A 24591-nucleotide genomic window follows, 5' to 3' on the forward strand; every position below is an offset into this window, starting at 1 on the left:
TCCTCTTAGAAAGGTAGAGAGTGGTGAGCGTGCATACTCTGGTCTGATGGGAAATACTTCAATGCAAGATTTGTTTATTTGATTTTGCCAAGCATGAGTGCTCCAAGTTTAGTGATATCTCAGCAGGAAATAAAAGGTCTGTTTGTGTTAACACTGGGTTTAGATGGCAGCATGAAAGCTGGAATTGTGATTTCAGAGCAGGATGCAAGCAGAAGTTCAGGAATTGTTGCCCACAAATGGAAGTGGAGATTTAAGTAAGTGAGGAAATGTAAGGCTCTTCCCTCTGGAATTTGAGTTACTGCTGCGTACTTGTGCTTTACTTTCTTGTGGTCCCTTCACCACCGCTGCTATGAAAACCTTCATTCTCCAGCAGGTAAAGTGATGTCCCCTAAACTCATTCTATGCTAGCGCCATATTTTCATTCACAGGACCAAAGGCTGCAGGATGGTACTTAATAATTTACTCCCTTCATCCACTTAGTTCAACAGCACCAGGAAAACAACTAATGTTAGAAGAAGTGTGCTTCTGCTAATCTCTCAATTTGAGGCTTGAGTCTTTTTTTCTTTTTACTTTTTGGGGGTATTTTCTTCTTCTTTTCCTTTGTATTCTGCAGTGGTAGTGCTTTGACTTCTCTGAGTGTAAATCTAAACCCACTCTTTTTACTCTTCCTCTTGGGACAATTTTCCCCATTGGAAAGACTGTGAAGGAGTACTTTACTTGAAAACAAGGCAACTTTTACTGACTCCGAAGTGGGGAGACAGTAGCTTGTCTAGGTGCTTTCCTGTTCCCTTCTTCATATTCTCAGATATGAAACAGGACTTTACAGCTTCCCTTCTCACCTCCCCTCGTGGCACAAGGTCCTTACAGCTTTCCATTTCTGCTTTTTGAAGAGTATACGAACAGTTGTATGTTATCCAGTGGGCAGTGAGACTTACACAGCTGTAAAAGTCCTACCCTATTTGGCTGTGCACCAGCCTCACTCCCACCTTTATCCCCTGGTGACACGGAGTTCATTTGGAACATCTGGTGCCAACGGGTAAGGTAGCTTGGATGTGCACCTTCTTTTCTCCCCAACTCTAGTCACAGGTATCACTGGGGCAGTGCAGCCTGGGTGTGCGCTTCCCCTGTTTCTTAGTCCTTAATGTAACTGCCAACTCCAAGAAAAGAGAGAATCGAAAAATTAACCAAAAATATTACATTAGTTTTTACAATCATATTCTGTACTTTTCATTATGTATTTTTTTCAAGAATGACAGTACCGTGACATATGAGAATTAGTAGGCACTGGTTTATGGTTAGAGTACTTTCTCAAACCCAGTCTGCACTGCCTCCTTTTGGCCCCTTACAGTGTGATCTGTCTCCCTTTCCAGCGTTTAGCCACGTCATATCATAGTTGAAGAGTTTACATCTGCATGGCTAGGTTTTGTTGTGGACTTTTCCTAGTTACTCATACTGAACTCATCTGACTGTTTTTTTTCTTGTCGCTAGTACTGTGTGTAATAAAACTTTTTCCCTTCCTCTATGAACCTGGTATGGTTTGATTTTGCATAATTTCTATATTGCTGCTTCTAACTTTTTTTGTTGTGACACAGAAATTCCATGGCAAATTTCAGCTATTCTAGAAAGGGAAATATTCAGAGTTGGTCTTGGTATTCCACTGATCTTAACATTTTAAATTTGCCATTTGTATGTTCTTAATGTGGTCTTTGTTCTCCTGGTGATTTCCCATGGCATCTGTTTACAACAGTATCTGTAGACCAAGTGTGGGTCGAAGGCACAGTTCAGATGCAATGTGCACTAATGGGATGGTTACAGCTTGCTTTTTTCTGCGTTCCACAATGAGAACAAAAGGCAAACTTTCTTTGGCTGTATTATGCCTATTTCCTTTCTGTTAGTTTGAGGCAGTGCAAGGGAGCAAGATGAAATTTTCTGGATAATGGATTTTTTTCTCATCAGTGCCCTAATCCTGTTTATATAGAAAGTCTTCTAGAAATCAACAAGCCTGGTATTTTAATAATACATGTAGCTGAAATCAGTATTTTGTTTTAGGGCAACTTGTTCAAAAGCAATGAACGTTTCAGTGAGTATGTCAAGTACATAACCATCACACACATCCTAGACAGGAGAAGGAATGTCCTGAGAAACTTGAAACAGAGCTGGGAAACAGTCTTCCAGTTGAGAAAATTTTCTCCCTCAGCTCATTTGTTTTCCCTGGATTTCACTAACTTACTACAGTATCTTAACAGTTCTTTTGAGATCTGTTATTCAGCAGAGAAGGATCCAAATATCAAAAGAATAAAATCTTTGGGAATCACATACTGACAAATTCCTGTGGCACTGTTGGTTGATATTTTATTGTAGCAGGCATTAGGCATATTTTGTCATTAAGTGTATTTTGCTGTCTAGCAGGAATAAGTAGTATGGTAAAAGCCAGAGTCTCTGAGAACCGTCACATATCTACTATGCTTTTCCAGTGAGAGGCAGTGAAATGCTTTTTGCCAACCTGAGTAATTTATTATTACATTGCCGGTATCTTCAAGGACATATGTAATGTAAATGAAGAGAAGGAAGAGCATCTAGAAGTGAGGGATAGTGAGGTGCCCTGTACCTGCACCTGCTGACTGTGCATCCCTTCCCTTTCCTATGGGAACATTGTGCTATTTCTTTCCCCTTTTCCTCTCGTTTTTTGAACTTTTTGTTTTGTCTCTTGCCCGTCCGGTTTTAGTTCCTGAAACTAAAGAAGTGGTGAGCCACAAGTACAAGACGCCAATGGTGAGTCAACCGCAATGCCTTCTGGTAGTTCTTTAGAGGCTGTACCTTTACATTTTCATGTGTCAAAAAGGATTACATTGAGATTGCAGGATTTGCAGTGCTAATACCACAGTGAAACACCAGCTGCTCTTTTATGATAGTTTTCCTTAAGGGAAGGCAACAAAACTTGCTGATTGTTGTTTCTGCAAAACTAGAGGAACTCACAGGTAGTGCAGAAAACATTGTCTCTTTCTGTTAAGATAAAGATGCAAGGTAGCTGGTTTAGCATGAACCTTAGCACAGTAAGAGCTAGTGGAACTGTTAAATGTAAGACAGTGCAGAATTCTGTCCTTAATCCGCAGAACAGATGGAAAGGGAGACTAGTTCCTGGGCATAAATGATTGCTAACAGTTTATGAAAATTTCCCATTTTCTCATGAAAGCGAGCAATGAGATGCAGGAGAACAGTACAGGTATTGATTCCTGCCATATAGGTGAGTTATTGCTATGGTTTAGTGTTCAGTTTTTATAACATTTTTGAACACCAGCAGTTGATAATGATACTTAGCATTTTTACACAGTGTAGTTCAATGATCGAGCTTATATGCACTTACTAGGAAGAAGCAGGAGACAATGATTATCATCACTACTGAAATTTCTTCAGTTGTTTTATGTCTGAAGTGCTGTGTCTACATTTGGTGATTGCATGGAAATTCACAGTCCTTTAAGAGCAGAGAAAAATTACTTGAAGAAGCTAGAAATGTTTTAGAAACAAAATGGTTAGATTATATGTGATTTAAGAAGCAAATAGCTGTATCTCTTAATTTTCATTAAACTGGCTTTTCTTATTAATTGTATTTTACACAAGTGTTTTAGCTTCAAAGTAATACAACAAAACATGTTGTCGTGCTTATTACCTTTATAAAGGTTATAAATCACAGAATTGTTAGGTTGGAAAAGACCTCTAAGATCATCAAATCCAACCATCAACCCAACACCACCGTGCCCACTGCTTGCTAAAAGAGGATTTTATGTTAAATAATAGCACACTTAATCAGTTAAAAGCAATAATTGTAAATCTTGATAATGTGTGTGAAACCCTGTGCTTTAAGGTAGTGACAAAATTGCTTGGTATTCTTCATATGAAACATGCAATGTTAGGTTGTGGAGTTTTAATGAAGAAAAAGAGGGGGAGAGTTTGTATTATCCATGGATTCACTAGTGTTGGTTAAAAGATTACAAGGATTACCAGTCCTTGTACTTTTGAGCATAAAAAGATAGTTGTGAATAAGAAAGAATCCCACCATCAAAATCATACTGTCATACTGTCAAGCTGTCATACTATTAAGCAACTGATGGGTTTATGCCAAAGGACATTTTGTATTTGTTATAAGGCTTTTCTTCTCTATCCATCTCAGTTAGAAGGTAGTAGGGACAATTTTTCCTGATTTTGTATGTTGCCAGAGTATTTGTCCCATGAAGGAAGACATGCAGTAAAATACAAAATGTGCAGTGGATTTTGTAAAACACTAAATTGTCTGATTTTCATGATCTCCTTTTCTAAATTCTTGTAGGCTCATGAAATCTGCTACTCGGTGCTGTGTCTCTTCTCTTATGTGGCTGCCATTCGTGGAAAAGAGGCAGAAAACAAAAGCAAACCACCTCGACCAGTTTCCAGTTGATCACAATATTGGGAAATACCTACCCTTTAGCACGTTGACGTGAAGTACTCTCATTTTTACTGCAGTTACTGGAGCTCACTTTACTGTCTTCTATGAGGTCTTGATTATTTATGTATGAACCTGCAAGTCTTTACCCATAGAAAAACCTAAGACTTCACTGCTCAGTCTCTGAATTCATCCTTAATGTAGTTTTTATATGAGCTTTAGTCAGACAGTTTTGAGCATCAGCATCCGGCTGTGAGTGACCTACTCTGGCCATTCCTTTGGAATTCCTTTTTTTCTTAAGATGACTAACAGCTTCAGTTTGGTTGGTTTTTTGTTTCTAGTGCTACTTGTGGCAGATAAATCACTTTATAACTGCAGACTTCTGCTTTCAGATTCCTGGTATGTGCACAGTGGAAGCAGTATGGTCCTACATGTTATTTAAATGTAGTGGTTTTGTTTTCCTTCTGTGTTGTTCATTTTACCACCAACATGGAGTTCTTGTCACAGTTCTTCAGACCCTTTTGGTAGAGATGAACAATTTAGCTACCGTAGTGTTAAAATATCATGTGACAATTGAAGTTTGGCTATGAAATTGATCCACCTGTGGAGATGACTGCTTCTCAAGTGGGAAAAGAAGTGGAGAGAGAAACTTTGAAGGCAGTCCGTTGTGAAAAACACTGACACCTCATGGATGGTGTGGATTTCCAAATGGGAGTTTAGGTAACATTTGTGTTACCCAACTGCTGTATCCCAGCAGTAAAGTTAACAGATGCATATAAGCACTACCTAAAGCAGTTAATCACAGGGATGAAAAAATGTATAAGGAAATGTAAAACTTGAAACATTATTGGAAGAAGCACACGGCAGACCCATGTCTTTTTTGGATTTGTAACTATACACAAGTTTTTTCTATAGCAGTCTGCAGAAAACATTCATAAGCCCAAAGGATTATGCTGTCTTCAAATTTTTTAAGCTATTGGTTTTTTTCAATCTGTACCTGTATATCAAGGAATCTTGCAAATACTGTGTTGATGGATAATGAAATTCCTGCAGTTAAAACTAACCATCACATTCCTTATTTTAAGTATGCTGAATATGAATGTTTTTTGCATCCTGTTTTTGTTCTTTAACTGTTCTGCACTTGTCTGGAAAGCTCTTAGGATGCAGGAGGGAGAGACTACCTGAAGAAAATAATGTTACATGTAAAATACCTGGAAAAAATGCTCTGATGCAAACTGATGCATTGTATGTTTTGACATAGAATTCCGAGAAAATGCACCCAGAAATAACCCTGTTTTGGCTTGGACAGGTTATCTACTGTTTTGAACGGAATATCGCTAGCAATGGGTGAGGAAATGGTGTAAATATTATAGTACCATATCTATTTATAGAAACTGTACAGCTGTCTGAATGTGAAAATAAAATGTCATTCAACCAGCAACTGGTTTTCATCCTCTTGTGCTTTTCTATTGATGCAACTTGTTCTGAAATTAATGTAATTACATAGAAAACACATCATACACATATATGAAATAACCAAAAAGAGAAGACTATAAAAGGAAAATCTACATGTCTTTCCACATAAGCAGGTGAAAGTAATTTTTATTTTTTTCTTCTACCATAACATCCATGTAATTTGTCTTTAAAAAAAAAAAGTGTCTGAAAAACACAAGTAGGGAAAACAGACACATCTGAAATACTGAATTTTTTTTTTTTTGCATGCATTCAAATACAAGCAACATGTAAACGGTTTTTTCACCCTTTCATAATATAAAGGCAAAACAGAAATTGGCAAACCCTGGAATTGGCCTGTTTTGGTTTTAATTTATTTTCTTTCTTTTGTCTTCTTAGACTGTATATTTTCTTATAGCAATATCTGAGTTTTTAGCAATTGTAGTATTCTTGAAACTGCTATGTTACTACAAACTCTACTACTGCTGTATTACTACAAGTACAGTTAAGTCTGAAATCACTTTGGTCTACAATAGATGTTCCATTTACTGCCATACTGGGTCCCAATTAGACGATTTTAATTTTTAAACTGTAATTATATTAGAAGCCCTATTAACATATTCAGACCATTAACTTAAAATTATAAGGGGAAGAATAAGAGTTTAAAGTAATCATATGCACAGCATCACTCACTATATACAGCTCATTTTTTACCCTGTAGAAGGTGTATTTTTGCATGTGTATTCATTCCTCTGTGGCTTAGAATCATAAGTTACGTAACCTGCTCTATGCTCTAGACTGCTGAGAAACTTCAGTCCAGAATAAGACTTAAAGGGCCTGATAAGAAAAATGGCCCTCAGTCCCTTTTGACAGAATTTTTTGAAAGAACAGGTGTGGCTGAACAGTTACAGAGCTTGCTGTTCAGTGGCAAGGATAAGTCATTAATGACCTCAGCAAGTGAGCTGACTGGGCTCCTACTCTTTAGGTGAGAGCAACTGACTTGGCTTCAAAATGAAAGAAATTTTGAATCTTTCTTGTCCTTGATGATTGGTGACTTGTCAGGTGTTCTGCTAACTGTGGGAGTGTAGCGTATGAAGACATAACCAGGTGGACAGATGGTGGGAGTGCAGGGGATGTGGTTTATCTTGATTCCAGTAAAGCATTTGACACCGTCTCCCACAGCATCCTCGCAGCTAAACTGAGGAAGCGTGGTCTGGGTGATAGAGTAGTGAAAGGGATTGTGAATTGGTTGAAGGAAAGAAGTCAGAGAGTTGTGGTCAATGGGACGGAGTCTAGTTGGAGGCCTGTATCTAGTGGAGTCCCTCAGGGGTCGGTACTGGGATCAGTGCTATTCAGTACATTCATCAATGACCTGGATGAGGGAACAGAGTGCACTGTCAGCAGGTTTGCGGATGACGCAAAACCAGGAGGAGTGGCTGACACACCAGTAGGCCGTGCTGCCATTCAGTGAGACCCAGCCAGGCTGGAGAGCTGGGCAGGGAGAAATGGAATGAAATACAACAAGGGCAAGTGTAGAGTCTTGCATCTGGGAAAGAACAACCCCATGTACCAGTGTAGGTTGGGGACTGAGCTGTTGGAGAGTAGTGTAGGGGAAAGGGACCTGGGGGTCCTGGTGGACAGCAGGTTGACCATGAGCCAGCAATGTGTCCTCGTGGCCAAGAAGGCCAATGGCATCCTGGGGTGTCTTAGAAGGGGTGTGGTCAGTAGGTGGAGAGAGGTTCTCCTCCTCCTCTCCTCTGCCCTGGTGAGACCGCATCTGGAATAGTGTGTCCTGTTCTGGGCCCCTCAGTTCAAGAAGGACAGGGAACTGCTTGAAAGAGTCCAGCACAGAGCCACAAAGATGATGAAGGGGGTGGAACATCTCCCTTATGATGAAACGCTGAGGGAGCTGGGTCTCTTGAGCTTGGAGAAGAGGAGACTGAGGGGTGACCTCATTAATGTTTATAAATACGTAAAGGGCGAGTGTCAGGAGGATGGAGCTGGGCTCTTCTCAGAGATGTCCAATGATAGGACAAGGGGCAACGGGTGCAAGCTGGAGCAGAGGAGGTTCCACATAAACATAAGGAAAAACTTTTTCACTGTGTGTGTGTGACAGAGCACTGGAACAGGCTGCCCAGAGAGGTTGTGGAGTCTCCTTCTCTGGAGACGTTCAAAACCTGCCTGGACGCGTTCCTGTGTGACCTACTCTAGGTGGTCCTGCTCTGGCAGGGGGATTGGACTAGATGATCTTTAAAGGTCCCTTCCAACCTAAACCATTCTATGATTCCACTAGACCAGGTTGCTCAAAGCCCCATCCAGCCTGGCCTTGAACACTGCCAGGGAGGGGGTAGCCACAGCTTCTCTGGGCAACCTGTGCCAGTGTCTCACCACCCCTGTAGTGAAGAACTTCTTCCTAATGTCTAATCTAAGTCTTCCCTCTTTCAGTTTGAAACCATTACCCCTCGTCGTGTCACTACACTCCCTCATCAAGAGTCCCTCCCGACCTTTCCTGTAGCCCCCTTTAAGCACTTGAAGGCCGCTATAAGGTCTCGACGGTGCCTTCTCTTCTCCAGGCTGAACAACCCCAGCTCTCTCAGCTGTCTTCATAGGGAAGGTGCTCCAGCCCCGTGTTCATCTTTGTGGCCCTCTTCTGGACCTGCTCAAGCAGGTCCATGTCTTTCTTGTGCTGGGGCCCTCAAAGCTAGATGCAGCACTGCAGGTGGGGCCTCACCAGAGCATAGCAGAGGGAGAGAATCCCCTCGCTCAACCTGTTGGCCACACTTCTCTTGATGCAGCCCAGGATGCAATTGGCTTTCTGGGCTGCGAGCGCCCATTGCTGGGTCATGTTCAGCTTTGCATCCACCAGCACCCCCAAGCCCTTCTCCCCAGGGCTGCTCTCGGTCCACTCATCGCCCAGCCTGTATCTGTGCTTGGGATTGCCCCAACCCAGGTGCAGGACCTTGCACTTGGCCTTGTTGAGCTTCATGAGGTTTGCACAGGCCCACCTCTCCAGCCTGTGAAGGTCCCTCTGGATGGCTTCCCTTCTGTCCAGCGTGTCCACTCCACCACTCAGCTTGGTGTTGTCGGCAAACTTGCTGAGCATGCACTCGATCCCACTGTCCCTGTTGCCAACAAAGATGTTAAACAGCACTGGTCCCAGTACCAATCCTTGAGGAACACCGCTTGTCACTGGTCTCCACTCAGACATCGAGCCGTTGACTAAGACTCTTTGGGTGTGACCATCCAGCCACTTCTTGGTCCATCCATCAAATCCATGTCTCTCCAGTTTAGAGACAAGGATGTCATGTGGGACAGTGTCAAAAGCCTTACACAAGTCCAGGTAGAGGATGTCAGTTGCTTTTCCCTTATCCACCATTGCTGTAACCCCATCATAGAAGGCCACCAGATTTGTCAGGCGGGATTGGCCCTTGGTGAAGGCATGTTGGCTGTCACAAATCACCTCCTTATTTTCCATGTGCCCTAACATATTTTCCAGGAGGATCTGCTCCATGATCTTGCTGGACACAGAGGTGAGACTGACTGGCCTATAATTCCCAGAGTCTTCCTTTTTTCCCTTTTTAAATATGGGGGTTGTGTTTCCCCTTTTCCAGTTGGCAGGAACTTCACCAGACTGCCACAACTTCTCGAGTATGATGGATAGTGGCTTAGCAATTACATCCACCAGTTCCCTCAGGACCTGCGGATGCATCACATCAGGTCCCATGGATTTGTGCACCTTCAGGTTTCTTAGATGGTCTCAAACTTGATCTTCTCCTACAGTGGGCAGTTCTTCGTTCTGCCAGGCCCTGCCTGTTCCCTCTTCGACTTGGGTGGTGTGGCCGGAACACTTTCTGGTGAAGATTGAGGTGAAAAAGTTGTTGAGTACCTCAGCCTTCTCCATATCCTGGGTAACTAGGTCTCCTCTTTCTGAGAGTGCCCACATTATCCCTAGTCTTCCTTTTATCACCAAAATATTTGTAGAAGGTTTTCTTATTAACCTCTATGTTTCTGGCCAGGTTTAATTCTACCAGGGCCTTGGTCTTCCTGACCTGTTCTCTGGCTGCTTGGGCAGTTTCTCTGTACTCCTCCCAGGCTACCCGTCCTTGCTTCCACCCTCTGTGGGCTTCCTTCTTTTGTCTGAGCATGTCCAGCCAGGCCTCCTGGCATTTTTGCCTGACTTCCTCTTCATTGGGATGCATCGCTCCTGAGCTTGGAGTTAAAGAGCCTTGAATATCAACCAGCTATCCTGGGCCCCTCTTCCCTCCAGGGCTGCATCCCACAGTACACTGCTAAGCAGTTCTCTGAAGAGACCAAAGTTTGCTCTCCTGAAGTCTAGGCTAGAGTGCTTGCTGTGCAGCCTCCTCGCAGCCCAAGGATCTCAAACTCCACCATCTCGTGGTCACTGAATCCAAGGCTGCCTTTCAGCCTCACGTTGTCCACCATTGCCTCCTTGTTGGTGAGGACAAGGTCCAGCATAGCTCCTCTCCTCGTTGGCTGATCTACTACCTGGAGAAGGAAAATGTCATCAATGTATTCCAGGAACCTCCTGGGTTGCTTGTGCCCAGCTGTGTTGTCCCTCCAACAGATATCGGGGTGGTTGAAGTCCCCCATGAGGACCAGGGCTTGTGAACCTGAGGCTGTTGCTGTTTGTCTATACAGGGCCTCATCTGCTTGGTCTTCCTGGTCAGGCGGCCTGTAACAGACCCTCACTATAACATCTCCTGCCCCTGCTCTCCCTTTAATCCTGACCTATAAGCTCTCTGTTGGCTCCTCATCCATCCCCAGGCAGAGCTCCAGGCACTCAAGCTAGTTATTGACGTAGAGGGCAACACCCCATCCTTGTCTCCTCTGCTTATCTTTCCTAAAGAGCCTATATCCTTCCATCCCTACACTTCAGTCATAGGAGCCACCCTACCACGTCTCCATAATGCCAAGATCATAGCCCTGCAGGTGTGCACATGGCTCCAGCTCCTCTCGTTTATTCCCCATGCTACATGCATTTGTATATAGGCATTTCAGTTGGGCCCCCAGTGAAGCTGATTTAGGGACTGAATACCCTTGTACTGCCCTTTCAGGTAGTCTGCCATCAACCCGAGATGCCTCTTCAGGCTCCAGATGTCTGTTGTTGGTACTGGCACAGGGCTGGTAGAAATGGGATGGATTAAGGTTCCCCTTCCACGACAAATTTAGTTTAAGGCCCTCTTCACCAGCTTAGCAAGCCTATGGCTGAAGATGCTTTTACCTTTCTCTGACACATGGACCCCATCAGCCTCCAGCAGACCAGGTTTATCAAAGCAAGTGCCATGGTCTAAGTAACCGAACCCCTGGCTGTGGTACCAGTCATGTAGCCAATTGTTTACTTTCCAGATCCAACTGGCCCTTTCAACCCCCTGTCTCTCCTGGTGTGCTTGTTCTTTCTTTGTTAGTCTGCAGAGCAGCAAAGCGGTTCTGCAGGGGTACTTCAGGTATGAGGGGAAGAGTCTTCCTTCCCCCGCTAACAGGTTCTTCTGGATTTCTATCTGATTGATTATCCAAAGCTTGAGGCTATGGAGGAAGTCCTTGCCTCTTCTGGGTTCTTGCCCTTGCTACCTTCCATTCGCTTGGATCACTGGCCCTCTTTTCTTCTGTCTGTACTGGTGGAGGAGTTTCTGTCTGTCTGGTGGTGGTTCCTCCCTCTGCCCCCTCTAGCCTGTATGGGTTTTCCCCTTGGTCTCTCTCTCTGCCTGGCTCCCTCTCCCCCATGTTTTAACTCCACATTCTTTGTCCCATAGCCCTACGCTATTTGTCTGTCTGTCTCCATCTCTCTCTGTCTGGCTCCCTGCTGCTCTTTTTTATTTCCTCCCTTTTTGTCTTATAGCCCATCACTGTTTCATTTGTTTTTCTTTCTCTCCATGTGTCTATCTGGCTCCCAGTCCCTGTTCTTTAATTCTTCCTCTTCCCTGCAGCTTGCTGCTACTTTTTTCCATTTGCAATCACAATCTGTCTGGATCCCTGTCCCTATTTATCAATTCTTCCCTCTCTGCCTAGTGGGCCATCACTTTCCCGCATTTTACTTCTGCCTCTTTTCCTGTCTGGCTCCCTATCCCTGTTTTTTGAATTCTTTCCTCTTTGCTCTTTTGCCTGTGTGATCTTTTGCCTTTCTCCATCTCCCTCTGGCTGGCTCTCTTGCTGGCTCTCAGCCGTCCAGACAGTTTTTAACCCAGCTTAGTGTACAGCTGTCTAGGCCATGAGCTGTCAGCTTTCTTAGGAGAATGCTGTGGGAGACAGTGTCAAAGGCTTTACAGGTAGATAACATCCACAGCCTTCCCTTCATCTACTAGGCAGGTCACCTGGTCACTGAAGGAGATCTGTTTGATTAAAGAGGACCTGCCCTTCATGAACTCATGCTGGCTGGGCCTCAGTCCCTGGTTGTCCTGCACCTGCCATGCGAGTGCCCTCAAGATGAACTGTTCCACAACCTTCCCCGGCACTGAGGTCAGGCTGACAGGCCTGTAGTTCCCCGGATCCTCCTTCTGGCCCTTCTTGTAGATGGGCGTCACATTGGCAAGACTCCAGTCTTCCAGAACCTCTCCTGTTGACCAGGACTTCTGATAAATGACGGAGAATGGTTTCACCAGCTCCTCTGACAGCTCCCTCAGTACTCTTGGGTGGATCCCATCCAGCCCCATAGACTTGTAGATGTCCAAGTGGCAAAGCAGGTCTTTAAATGCTTCCTCCTGAATTACAGAGGGTTTATTTTGCTCTCGGTCCCTGTCTTGCAGGTCAGGGGGCGGATTACCTTGCAGATTGCTTGTCTGACTATTAAAAACTGAGGCAAAGAAGGCATTAAGTACCTCAGCCTTTTCCTCATCCTTGGTGACAGTGTTCCCCTCTGCATCCAATACAGGATGTAGATTCTCTTTGGTTCTCTTTTTGTTGTTAATGTATTTGTAGAAACATTTTTTGTTGTCTTTCACAACAGCGGCCAGCCTAAGTTCTAGTTGGGCTTTTGCCTCTCAATTTTCCCTCTGCATGACCTAACAAGCTCCCTATACTCTTCTTGAGTCACCTGCCCCTTCTTCCAAGAGTGGTAAACCCTCCTTTTTTTTCCCTGAGTTCCAGCAAAAGCGCCCTGTTCAACCAGGGTGGTCATATTCCCCGCTGGTTCATCTTACGGCACACAGGGACAGCCTGCTCCTGCACCCTTAAGACTTCCTCCTTGAAGAATGTCCAGCCTTCCTGGACCCCCTTGCCCTTCAGGACTGCCTTCCAAGAGACCCTCTTAACCAGTGTCCTAAACAGCCCAAAGTCAGCCCTCCAGAAATCCATGGTTGTGGTTTGGCTGACTCTCCTCCTAACTTGACCAAAAATAGAGAATTCTATCATTTCATGGTTGCTAAGCCCAAGTTGGCCTCTGACCACCACTTTTCCCACCAGTCCTTCTCTGTTCATAAACAGTAGGTCAAGTGAGGCACCTCCCCTGGTAGGCTCCCTTACCAGCTGTATCAGGAAGCTATCCTCCACACACTCCAGGAAACTCCTGGACTGTTTCCTCTCTGCTGTGTTGTATTTCCAGCAGACATCTAGTAAGTTGAAGTCCCCCACAAGGATAAGGGTTAACGATTCAGAGACTTCTGCCAGTTGCTTATAGAATGCATCATCTGCCTCTTCCTCCTGATTGGGTGGTCTATACCAGACTCCCAGCAGGATATCTCCCTCGTTGGCCTTCCCCTTCATCCTTACCCATAAGCACTTGGCCTTGTCCTCACAACCATTAATCTATACACAATCAAAACGCTCCTTAACATATAAAGCCACCCCACTGCCTCTCCTTCCTTGCCTGGCCCTTCTGAAGAGCTTAAGCCATCCATTGCAGCCCAGTCATCCCATGATGTTTCTGTGATGGTGAAAGTCATAGCTATCCTGCTGCAGAAAGGCTTCCAGCTCCTCCTGTTTGTTGCCCATGCTGCATGCATTGGTATAGGTGCACTTGAGCTGAGCTATCGAATTCACCCCCAACATCAGCATGCCACCCCTAGGTCCATCACTGGTGGGCCTTGTTTTGTCCCCTTTCCCCCTTGAACCTAGTTTAAAGACTTCTCTATAAGTCCAGCCAACTCATATAGGAGAATACTCTTCCCCTTTCTAGAAAGCCAAACTCTATCTGTCGCCGTCAGGCCCAATGCCTTGTAAACCTCTGTCTAGGTCTAACTAAGACTGTCTAACAGAGAACAGACGATCAGAAACAAACCATTCTCCTCTCAAAGTCATCCCATAATACCCAAGATTGTACATTATGAAACTGACACTTTAATGATGGCAAATTCCCTAGTCTTCTCCAGTGATACGATTCTCTCAAGCTCTATTTCCACTGTACAGAAATTAGGTAGTCCAGAGTAAAGAGTCTTCTGTGATCACCTATTTCTCACCTTCTTCCTCAAAGCGTAAAGAGGCTCTACCAATCCAAAGCTACATCTATGTCTTAAAATACAATTTCAACAATTTCAAGATGTCATTCCTCTTCTTAACAGTACAAGACAGCAGACATTGACTTGCTGCTTGTCCCACTCTCTAGTGGAGTTACGAAAGTTACAGACTTCACAACAAAGAGCATAAATAGAAACATGCAGCCCGGGTTGGTTTTTTTTGCCTCAGAAAAAGTGTGAAGAGCTATGGTGTTCACTTCTTTCACCACATGGGAGAGCAGTAGTCTCACTCAGATTCATGGGCAAGACAAATCATCGCTCTGCAGCTTATAAAAAAACAAAAATGAGGCCAAGACAGACAGGTGGATTAAAGTAATCTGCAGAAGCAGAGGACAACTCAGAGAATTGCAGAACACCTCTGCAAGCCATCCACACATTTCCAGAAAGAAGTAAACAAAGACTTCTGTCCTACAGCACTACCAAGTGCCTCCTTGACAAAAAACACTGCAGAATCCAACAGATACAGCTTCACTGACCCAAGCAGCCAAAAGCCCACCCAGAAAGCACCAGGTTTTCAGTCTCACCTGATTGAGTTTCTCTTGGGTTTCTGACTTCTCTTCTGCCAGTATCCTCAGCTCTATATGCAGCCCCTCCTGTTGCTCCTCTGCTTTCTTCAGCAGCTGCTCCAGGTGGGCTTTCTCTGTGCTGAGCTCTTCATTTGCTCTTTCACACAAGTTCAGCATCTCCTGGTCAGAGATCTTTGCTCTCTCCACCTCATCCACTTTACCTGACAGTATGTAATTTTCTTGCTCCAGCTACAATCACAGAAACATAGAGGAAATAAAATACAGTAAGATATACTAAGTAGAATGTTTGGCTTGGACAGAAGAAGTAACATTTCAGACATTGTGACATTCATACTGTCTGAAGGCAAGAACTCTGAAAAGATGCAGCAGCTGGAGATTAACACCTGGCAAGACCTTTGGCAACTCTAGATCCCCTTTTGTGTCTCTGACATACTCCCAGTTCAGTGTTCCCAATAAGCATGTGCGGACTAACTACACCAAAAAGCCTGTGTGGTCTGATCACCATTTTCCAAGAAGAATTACATTGTCTTCTACTGCCAGAAACAGCATCTGTGGTGTTCTCGCTATCACAACTCCCTCGCCCACAAGTGCTGCCTAGGAATAAGGTGACCGTACCTTTTCCAGTGCCATTGTAAGCTCAAGTTTCTCTTGCTTCAGCAGATCCCTCTGAAGGTGCGATGCCTCTAGTGTCTCTCTTGCAACTACCAACTCACTTTGTAATAATGAAGGTTTTCCTTCAAATGCAGCTAAGTCCTTCCCATGAGAATGGGAAAGACAGACAAGCTTTTAATGTAAAAACATCCTCATTTCCAAAACCAAGAGTATAGAGTCATAGAATCATGTAGGCTGGAAAAGACCTTTAAGATCATCAAGTCCAACCATAAACCTAACACTGCCAAGTCCACCACTAAACCATGTCCATAAGCACCACAGTCTGCACACCTTCTAAATACCTCCAGGGGTGGAGACTAAACCACTTCCCTTGGCAGCCTGTTCCAGTGCTTGACAACCCTTTCGGTGAAGAAATTTTTCCTAACATCCTATGTAAACCTCCCCTGGTGCAACTTGAGGCTGTTTCCTCTCGTCCTGTCACTTGCTACTTGGAAGAAGAGACTGACCACCACCTCGCTGCAACCTCCTTTCAGGCAGCTAACAGCTTCCCACCTGCTAGTTCTCTCTCTCTCCTCTTTCACGCATTGGACACAAGACTTCAAAGTTCTTCTTTGGGTAAGACACACTTTTAAAGTCCAGATTAATAGTCCCACAACTACTTTTGCCTTCAGCAGTGAACTGATGAAAGAGCTTGCGATCTATTTGGGAATAGGTGCATGAACTTCCAGTCTAATAATCATAGGATCAGGAGATGATTCAGGTTAGTATATGTGATGTTGCACAATGGCACTTCTTACCCCAAAGCCCTTCTGCACACAGTCTTGCATGGAAATATCAGTACAGAGGTGAGACATTGCATGTGATGTTCCTCTGCAAATTCTTCCCAACTTCTTTAGCACAGCCCTGGGTAGCAAAAGGGCTGTGCAAGACAGAGAGCTCTCTATGCCAGTCTCAATTTCTCACCAAGAATCAGTTAAGAGCAAAACCACTGTTGTCTACATTTAGCCTGTACCCAGAGCTAAATTGTAACAGTTTCTCTATCACCCAACAACCCCTCACCAGCCAGAGAGGGGGAACTTGTTAGACAGGACCTGCCTTTCATAAACGCATGGTGACTGGGCCTGATCGCCTGGTTGTCCTGCATGTGCTGCACAATGGAACTCAGGATGATCTGCCCCATCAGCTTCCTTGGCACTGAAGTGAAACTGACAGGCCTGTAGTTTCCTGGATCATCCTTCTGTCCTTCTTATATATGGGTGTTACATTGGCTGACTTCCAATCTGCCGGGACCTCCTCAGTCAGCCAGGACTGCTGGTAAATGATGGACAGCAGCTTGGTGAGCACTCCTGCCAGTTCTCTCAGCACTCTAGGATGTATTCCACCCGGCCCCATAGATTTATGTACATTGATGTGGAGCAGCAGGTCACTGATCATCTCCTCCTGGATTGTGGGGGGGACATTTTGCTCCTGGCCCCTGTCTCTTGGCTTGGGGGGCTGACTTCCCCTGGTACAAGTGTTCCTATTACTAAAGACTGAGGCAAAGAAGGCATTAAGCACCTCAGCCTTATCCTCGTCTCTTATTACCGTATTACCTCCTAGATCTAGTAGGGGATAGAGGCTCTCCCTGGTCTTTCTTTTGTTATTAATGTATTTATAGAAACTTTTCTTGTTGTCCTTTACCTCCAAAGCCACATTAACTTCTAGCTGGGCTTTGGACCTTCTAATTGCCTCCCTGCATAACCTAACAACATTCTTGTACTCATTATGAGTGGTCTGCCCCTTCTTCTAGAGGCTGTAGACTCTCCTTTTTTCCCTGATTTTAAGCCAAATCTCCCTATTCAGCCAGGCCAGGCCACTGGCTCGTCTTATGGCACATGGGGATGGACTGTTCCTGTGCCTTTAAGATTTTCTTCTTAAGAAGTGTCCAGCTTTCCTGGACTCCTGTACCTTTCAAAACTGACTCCCAAGGGGTTCTATCAAGTAACCTCCTAAACAAGTTGAAGTTTGCCCTTCAAAAGTCCAAAGTGGCAGTTTTGCTGCCGCCCCTCCTAACATCTCCAAGAATAGAGAACTTAATAATTTCATGGTCACTGTTCCCTAGACTGCCTCCAACTGCTGTATCTGCCACAAGACCTTCTCTGTTCACAAACAGGAGGTCCAGCAGGGCACCTTGCCTGGTTGGTTCACTTACCATCTGTGTGAGGAAGTGATCCTCTACACATTCCAGGAAACTCCTGGATAGTTCCCTCTCTGCTGTGTTGTATTTCCAGCAGATACCTGGGAAGTTGATGTCCCCTACAAGAACAATGGCAAGTGACGGTTCTTGGGAAATTTCTCCCACGTGCTTATAGAATGTTTCATCTACCTCACTGCTCTGATTGGGAGGTCTATAGCAGACTCCTACAGCAATATCAGCTTTATTGGCCTTGCCCCTTATCCTGATCCAAGCACTCTCAAACCCATCATCACTATACTTAAATTCTGAGCATCCATAACAGTCCCTAACATACAGGGCCACCCCACCGCCTCTCCTTCCCTGTCTATCCCTCCTGAAGAGCTTGTAGCCATCGATTGTGGCACTCCAGTTGTGTGAGGCATCCCACCACATTTCTGTGATAGCCACTATGTCATAGTTTTCCTGATGCATCATGGCTTCAAGCTCCCAGTTCGTTGCTCATATTCCGTGCATTGGTATAGATGCACTTCAGATGAGCTAATGATCCCAACACCTTTTTGTGGGTGTGGGCTCTGTTTCCTACCAGACCCTTCTCAGGTGCTTCCATGACTTCTAAAACATCAACAACAGCTCTTGCCTCTTCATTCCTCATTTTATGTTTATCCTTTGTCACCACTGAAAAGGCAGAGTGAGAGTCCTTGCTAGCACACCATCCTACGAGCCCTGGCATGCTTCCCATGGGCTTATTAATAACAGGCCCAGTTATATCCCCTTCAAAAGTAGTTTAAAGCCCTGTCAATGAGCCCTGCTAACTCCTGCCCCAGAATCCTTTTCCCCCTCTGGGACAGGTGCATCCCATTTGCTGCCAGCAAGCCTGGTGTCCTGTATATCAACCCATGACGAAAAAACCCAAAGCCCTGCTGATAACACCAGTGCTGGAGCTATGAATTAATCTGATGGCTCTTCCTGTTAATTCCCTCATTCATCCCTGCCACAGGAGGGATAGAGGAGAACACAACCTGCGCTCCTGATCCCTTAAGCAGTTGCCCCAAGGCCCTAAACTCTCTCTTAATGGATTTTGGGCTTCTGGTGGTCACTTCATCACTACCCACCTGAAATATCAAAAGTGGATAACAATCCAAAGGCTTCACCAGAGTGGATAGCTTGCCTAACACGTTCTTAACCCGTGCCCCAGGGAGGCAGCAGACTTCCCTATGAAGTGGGTCTGGACAGCATATTGGGCCCTCTGTCCCCTTCAAGAGGGAGTCACCCACAACAATGACACGTCTGGTTTTCTTTTTGGAACTAGTTTTGATGCTAGTTCTAGGGCAACTTGTCTTGGTGGCACTTCTGGCCTGGGTGAACTATCCACCTCTCCATCAGTCAGTTCCTCCTGCAGGGCCCCATACCTGTTCTGCAAGGGGAACTGGGAAGGTGAGGGTGAGGGAGGCCAAGAGGGGATTTGCAGGCTTCTCTGAGCAGGGACCTGTTTCCATTCCCCCCCCCCCCATATGTTGGTCCCCTCCTTCTGCCTGGTTGCAAGAGGGGAGGGGATCTTCTGCATCTTGTAGAGCCTCCATATGCTGCCTTTGCCTCAGGGAGTGGCTCCACCAGTCTATCTCCCTCTCACACTCCATGATACTCCTTAACCTCTCCACTTCCTCCTTCAGCTCTGCTACCAGGCTGAGCAGATCATTGACTGGTCACACTGAACACAAGTGTTGTCTCTGCCACCCACTGGTACAAGTGACAGGCCAAAGCACTCCCTGCAGCCTGTGACCTGCACAGCTGTGTGCTTGCGTGGGACCTCCGTCTGGATAACCACATTTCTTTGGACAACAGATTTTGCCTGGGTTGCCACCATAGCTGCCCGCACCACCAACTGCTCAGGCTGCCATGGCACACCCAGTTACCACCAACTGAACTTACCGAGTACACCTCTTGCCCTAGCAGAGCTCTCAGATCTTTCCAAGAGGCACCCTCAGCTACTCAAACTGGCAGCTTCAGCGCCCTTCCCGCGCACACTGCCACGCAAACTGCCGCACCACACTCCAGCTGATGCACCATGCTCTGTTTGCCCGCTCTTGTCGCAGCGCTCCTGGTCGCTAGTGCTCCCTAGGCCGCCCTTTGTAGGCGTCAGAGAGGGCAGCGTTGCTCTGGCAATGCCCAAGTCTCACCCATGTCTCCTGCAAGAGCTGCCGGCTCCAGGCAGGCTCCAGGTGGGCCTCTCCACTGTCCTGGCATCTTCTTACCTCAGGAAAAGCTGCTATGCACTGAGATCTGCCGCTCCGGTGCGGGTTAGGCTGGCTCAAAAAGCAGCTGCTAAGGGAAGCTATATTTTTTCCTGCAAGAATCTAGCCTGAACTTCTACTCACCAGTCAGTGTCAGTCTTAATTTCCAGGAAACGATGGCAGAAAGTTACCACCTGACGCCACACACTGAGTAGACGGTTACATTCACCCCTTAAGTAGTTGTCATAAAGCTAAACATGCAAAGACAAAAAGAAATGCCAATTCAGCCTTTGCTCCCACTGTACGAGTCTTTCAGGTAGGAGAGAGTAAAACCATCATCATCAGGCCTCCTTTAATAACAATTCCAACAGTGGCATCTAGGACTGAAGAGACCACAGAAGCCTCCTCAGTAGACCTGCCACAGAATCACAGACTGTTAGGGGTTGGAAGGGGTCTCGAAAGATCATCTAGTCCAACCTCCCTGCCAGAGCAGGACCACCTAGAGTAGGTCACACAGGAACGCGTCCAGGCAGGTTTTGAACGTCTCCAGAGAAGGAGACTCCACAACCTCTCTGGGCAGCCTGTTCCAGTGCTCTGTCACACACACAGTGAAAAAGTTTTTCCTTATGTTTATGTGGAACCTCCTCTGCTCCAGCTTGCACCCGTTGCCCCTTGTCCTATCATTGGACATCTCCGAGAAGAGCCTGGCTCCATCCTCCTGACACTCACCCTTTACGTATTTATAAACATTAATGAGGTCACCCCTCAGTCTCCTCTTCTCCAAGCTCAAGAGACCCAGCTCCCTCAGCGTTTCATCATAAGGGAGATGTTCCACCCCCTTCATCATCTTTGTGGCTCTGTGCTGGACTCTTTCAAGCAGTTCCTTGTCCTTCTTGAACTGAGGGGCCCAGAACGGGACACACTATTCCAGATGCGGTCTCACCAGGGCAGAGGAGAGGAGGAGGAGAACCTCTCTCCACCTACTGACCACACCCCTTCTAAGACACCCAGGATGCCATTGGCCTTCTTGGCCAGGAGGGCACATTGCTGGCTCATGGTCATCCTGCTGTCCACCAGGACCCCCAGGTCCCTTTCCCCTACACTACTCTCCAACAGCTCAGTCCCCAGCCTACACTGGTACATGGGGTTGTTCTTTCCCAGATGCAAGACTCTACACTTGCCTTTGTTGTATTTCATTCCATTTCTCCCTGCCCAGCTCTCCAGCCTGGCTGGGTCCCACTGAATGGCAGCACGGCCTACTGGTGTGTCAGCCACTCCTCCTGGTTTTGTGTCGTCAGCAAACCTGCTGACAGTGCACTCTGTTCCCTCATCCAGGTCATTGATGAATGTATTGAATAACACTGGCCCCAGTACCGACCCCTGAGGGACTCCACTAGATACAGGCCTCCAACTAGACTCCGTCCCATTGACCACAACTCTCTGACTTCTTTCCTTCAACCAATTCACAATCCCCCTCACTACCCGATCATCCAGACCACGCTTCCTCAGTTTAGCTGCGAGGATGCTGTGGGAGACTGTGTCAAAGGCTTTACTGAAATCAAGATAAACCACATCCACTGAACTCCCATCATCTGTCCACCTGGTTATGTCTTCATAAAAGGCTATCAGGTTGGTCAAACATGACTTCCCCCCTTCATGAAGCCATATTGACTGCTCCTAATGACCCTCCTATCCTTGATACGAGCTGAGCATGCTGACTTCACCCTAGGGGGATGGGAGGCCTTCTGGTCTTCCTTGGTACTAGAACACTGCCCCACCCATGCAAACCCAGATACAACCTCATCCCCCTTCGAATCTAGTTTAAAGCTCTATGTACGAGCTCTGCTAATTGTTGCCCTAGAACGCTTTTCCCTCTACCCTTTTCCCATGTGCCTTACCTCCACGGATCCAAAGCAGCGCCAGAGCTTATAGCAATCACTGGTCTCATATTGCTATTCTGTCCTAATTATGATCCCAGTGTCAGACTGAATCAGAGACTTGAGCACTGTATGGATATTTCTTTTACCAATGTGGGCACACTGGAAGAGACTCATCACAGCTCTGCATGCACCATTTAGAGCAGTCCCTTTTATAGAATGATTGAAATCTGCCTTAAGTCTCACTGGCTGTCTTTTCCCCTGACATGATGGCTAGCCAGGGGAAGTGTTGTTGGGCTCTGGCTGTTTGGCAGGGACAAGTGGTGTAGGGCCAGCCCCAGCAGCAATGGACTCCAGGGGCTCCCCTGTTAGACCTCCACATGCACACCGCTGGGCCCTGACAGAGGCAAAACCAGGGAGCCCTAGGAGCAGGGAGGCTGCTGCACACCATTGGCGGGGGGGGGGGGGGGGGAGGGAGGGGAAAGGGGGGGAGGGAGGAGAAAGGGGTGCCAGTTAGCTAGGAGCACTGAGGTATCCTCACCAGACCCCACCTGTGGCCCTGGAGCAGGGGTGGATTTTAAATCATCCTCAAATCCTCCTCCAGCCACTACCCAAAATTCAGGTGTTGGTATTTAAGACAGAAAAACACATATCACTGATTTGAAGTTCAGTCAATGAGTATCCTGAAGAGAAGTTCAGGCTTGAAGAAGAATTTCTTAAGAAATTTAGTTTATTTTAGAATTACACTTGAAGCAAAAGGTGGTTTTCTAATATACATTATGCTTTGACTTTTGAATTTTTTTTCTTGGGCTTCATACTTTTTTTTTTTCTTTTATGAGTTATTCATCAACCCTTAACTTATTTTGCTATTATGTTTTGTTCACAGACTAACAGTCACAATTTAAGCATGGAGGCTATCTCAAGTAACTAAAGGAAATTAGTAGTTCTGGTAAGATTTGCTTGTCTTTGACAGTTTAACTCTATCTTTTGGCTTTTATAAAGAGTATTAAGTGAAGCTTCCTGTTGGTAGGAGCAAGTAAATGTTGTTTACTTATAATACTTCCACAACAGTACTGAAATACAGGATGAAACACAAAAGACTTGGTGCTGTGGTGTGAAATATGTGTTGTTCTGGGCTGAAGAGTCAGCTGAGGGTGTACTTGGCTAGCAGGCAGTGCCGCATGGAGAGAACAGGGCTAGTTGGAGTACAAAAAGTATTATTTGATATCTTAATATTTTCGGGTTAGTTGATGTTTCTTCTAAGTGGTACTTTGGCTCAAGTGAAGGACTGGGCTGGCTTGACTGTTTCTATGCTCTGTGATACCATGTCTTCAGTAATACTCCACAACATCCTTGTGCTTCAGCAGTCTTGTGTACATTAATTCAAAGCATCCAAGAATCTCTGTACCTGGTATATAGTTAGTAGCAGTTCCTTTGAAGGAAAGGCATGTACCATGAACTGGTAGCCAGCAGGCTGAATTTATAGGGTTTTTTAAACTGAAATTGTGGTAGCATTGAAAGTTACAGTCAATATTCCATCCAATTGGATAGAAATAATAGGTCTGTCTGTCTAAGTTACATATACTTTTCACATGGAAGGATCTTTTCCTTGAGCAATAGCGTGGGTTTTTTTTGTCTTGGGAGAGCTACTGAAAGGACTTCAATAGGACTTGGTTTTGATAGTAGTTTCTGTCAGCTGGGAAAGGCACTTAATATGCTAAAAGAGAATGCTAGTAGATAAGAAGGGTTTTTTTAACTTTATGGCCTATGTTAATTTTTTAACTGTTGATCTTACCTTGCATGATTCTTTCTAACAGTACTGAACAACTATAAGGTAAGAATATTTGCCATGATATTTAGAGGTCAGTCCCTCTGATTTTTACATTGGAGGAGATCCTACCTGGGAAAAGATAGTGAAAACCACATTTTGTTAAGTAGTCTTTCAGGTGTGATGGGGAAAAATTGTGAGATACTTTTTTGTTCTTAGACAGGTATGTTTGGGAGAAACTGCTCAGTTTCTGTAGTTTTACAGGATGTTGAGCCATCTTATCTAGATGATGGTTTTCCCGAGAAAGGTTGGACCAGATGATCCTTGAGGTCCCTTTCAACCTGGTATTCTACAACTCTATGATTAATAAGATCGGGATGAAAGTTACTTACTTATTAACAACACAGAATTAATGGACAATTAGTGAAGTATACATTGAGGATCAATACTGGCCATGGAACAGATGAATGACAAAACTATATGCTTGCAAAACATCAATAAACACTTACAATTTCCTAAAGACCCTTCTAGAACTAATCACAGAAAGTTCAAATCTTGCAGGTGCACCTTTGCCCTTTCTTTCTTTTCAGTGTGTGAGGAGTGGTTAGCATTTTGAATTTTCAGAATTCACTTTTTTAAGAACAAAATTTAGAAACCTAATTAGAGTGGGTTTCTTACTTGTAACTATTCAGATTTGGATTTGGTTCACTCCTAGTCACTGAACGTTTTGGAATTTAAAACTAATTCATGTTTTTTTCATGTAGAAGCACAGCATTGCCTTAGAAGGCCCTATAGAATTAGATTCTAACTATTTGGCGCTACCCTGCATGAAGTACTTCCAGAAGTAGTATCTTGGCCAGTTTTTTGAGGAGGCATTTATTTGATTGTCATTAGTTTGAGGACTTCAAAAAGTAGAAAGATAAGTTTCTAATGCTCACAAATTAATTTTTATATATATGGTAGAATTTAATACTTGAAGACCTTTCAAACAATGAAATTTTATGGAAAAAATTGATTGACTAACATCTAGTGAAAGCATCAGTTTGCAGAATACTGCTTTTCACAG

At 45.0% G+C, this 24591-nt stretch overlaps 1 protein-coding gene across 21 annotated transcripts in view; it reads left to right on the top strand.

Moving 5' to 3' along the window:
• The window catches only part of MADD (MAP kinase activating death domain), a 67370-nt gene extending 61512 nt beyond the window's left edge, over window positions 1–5858 (top strand). For all 21 annotated transcript variants that reach the window (XM_086462457.1, XM_086462459.1, XM_086462458.1 and 18 more), the window contains 2 exons: window positions 2726–2772; window positions 4325–5858. In XM_086462457.1, coding sequence (XP_086318583.1) covers window positions 2726–2772; window positions 4325–4432 — 155 coding nt within the window. In that variant the 3' untranslated portion in view covers window positions 4433–5858. The remainder of the gene's footprint in view (window positions 1–2725; window positions 2773–4324) is intronic.
• Window positions 5859–24591: the final 18733 nt, after the last annotated feature.

This window comes from Leptosomus discolor, chromosome 3 (genome assembly GCF_034619465.1).
Source record: "Leptosomus discolor isolate bLepDis1 chromosome 3, bLepDis1.hap2, whole genome shotgun sequence".
In the NCBI taxonomy this organism is placed as follows: domain Eukaryota; kingdom Metazoa; phylum Chordata; class Aves; order Leptosomiformes; family Leptosomidae; genus Leptosomus; species Leptosomus discolor.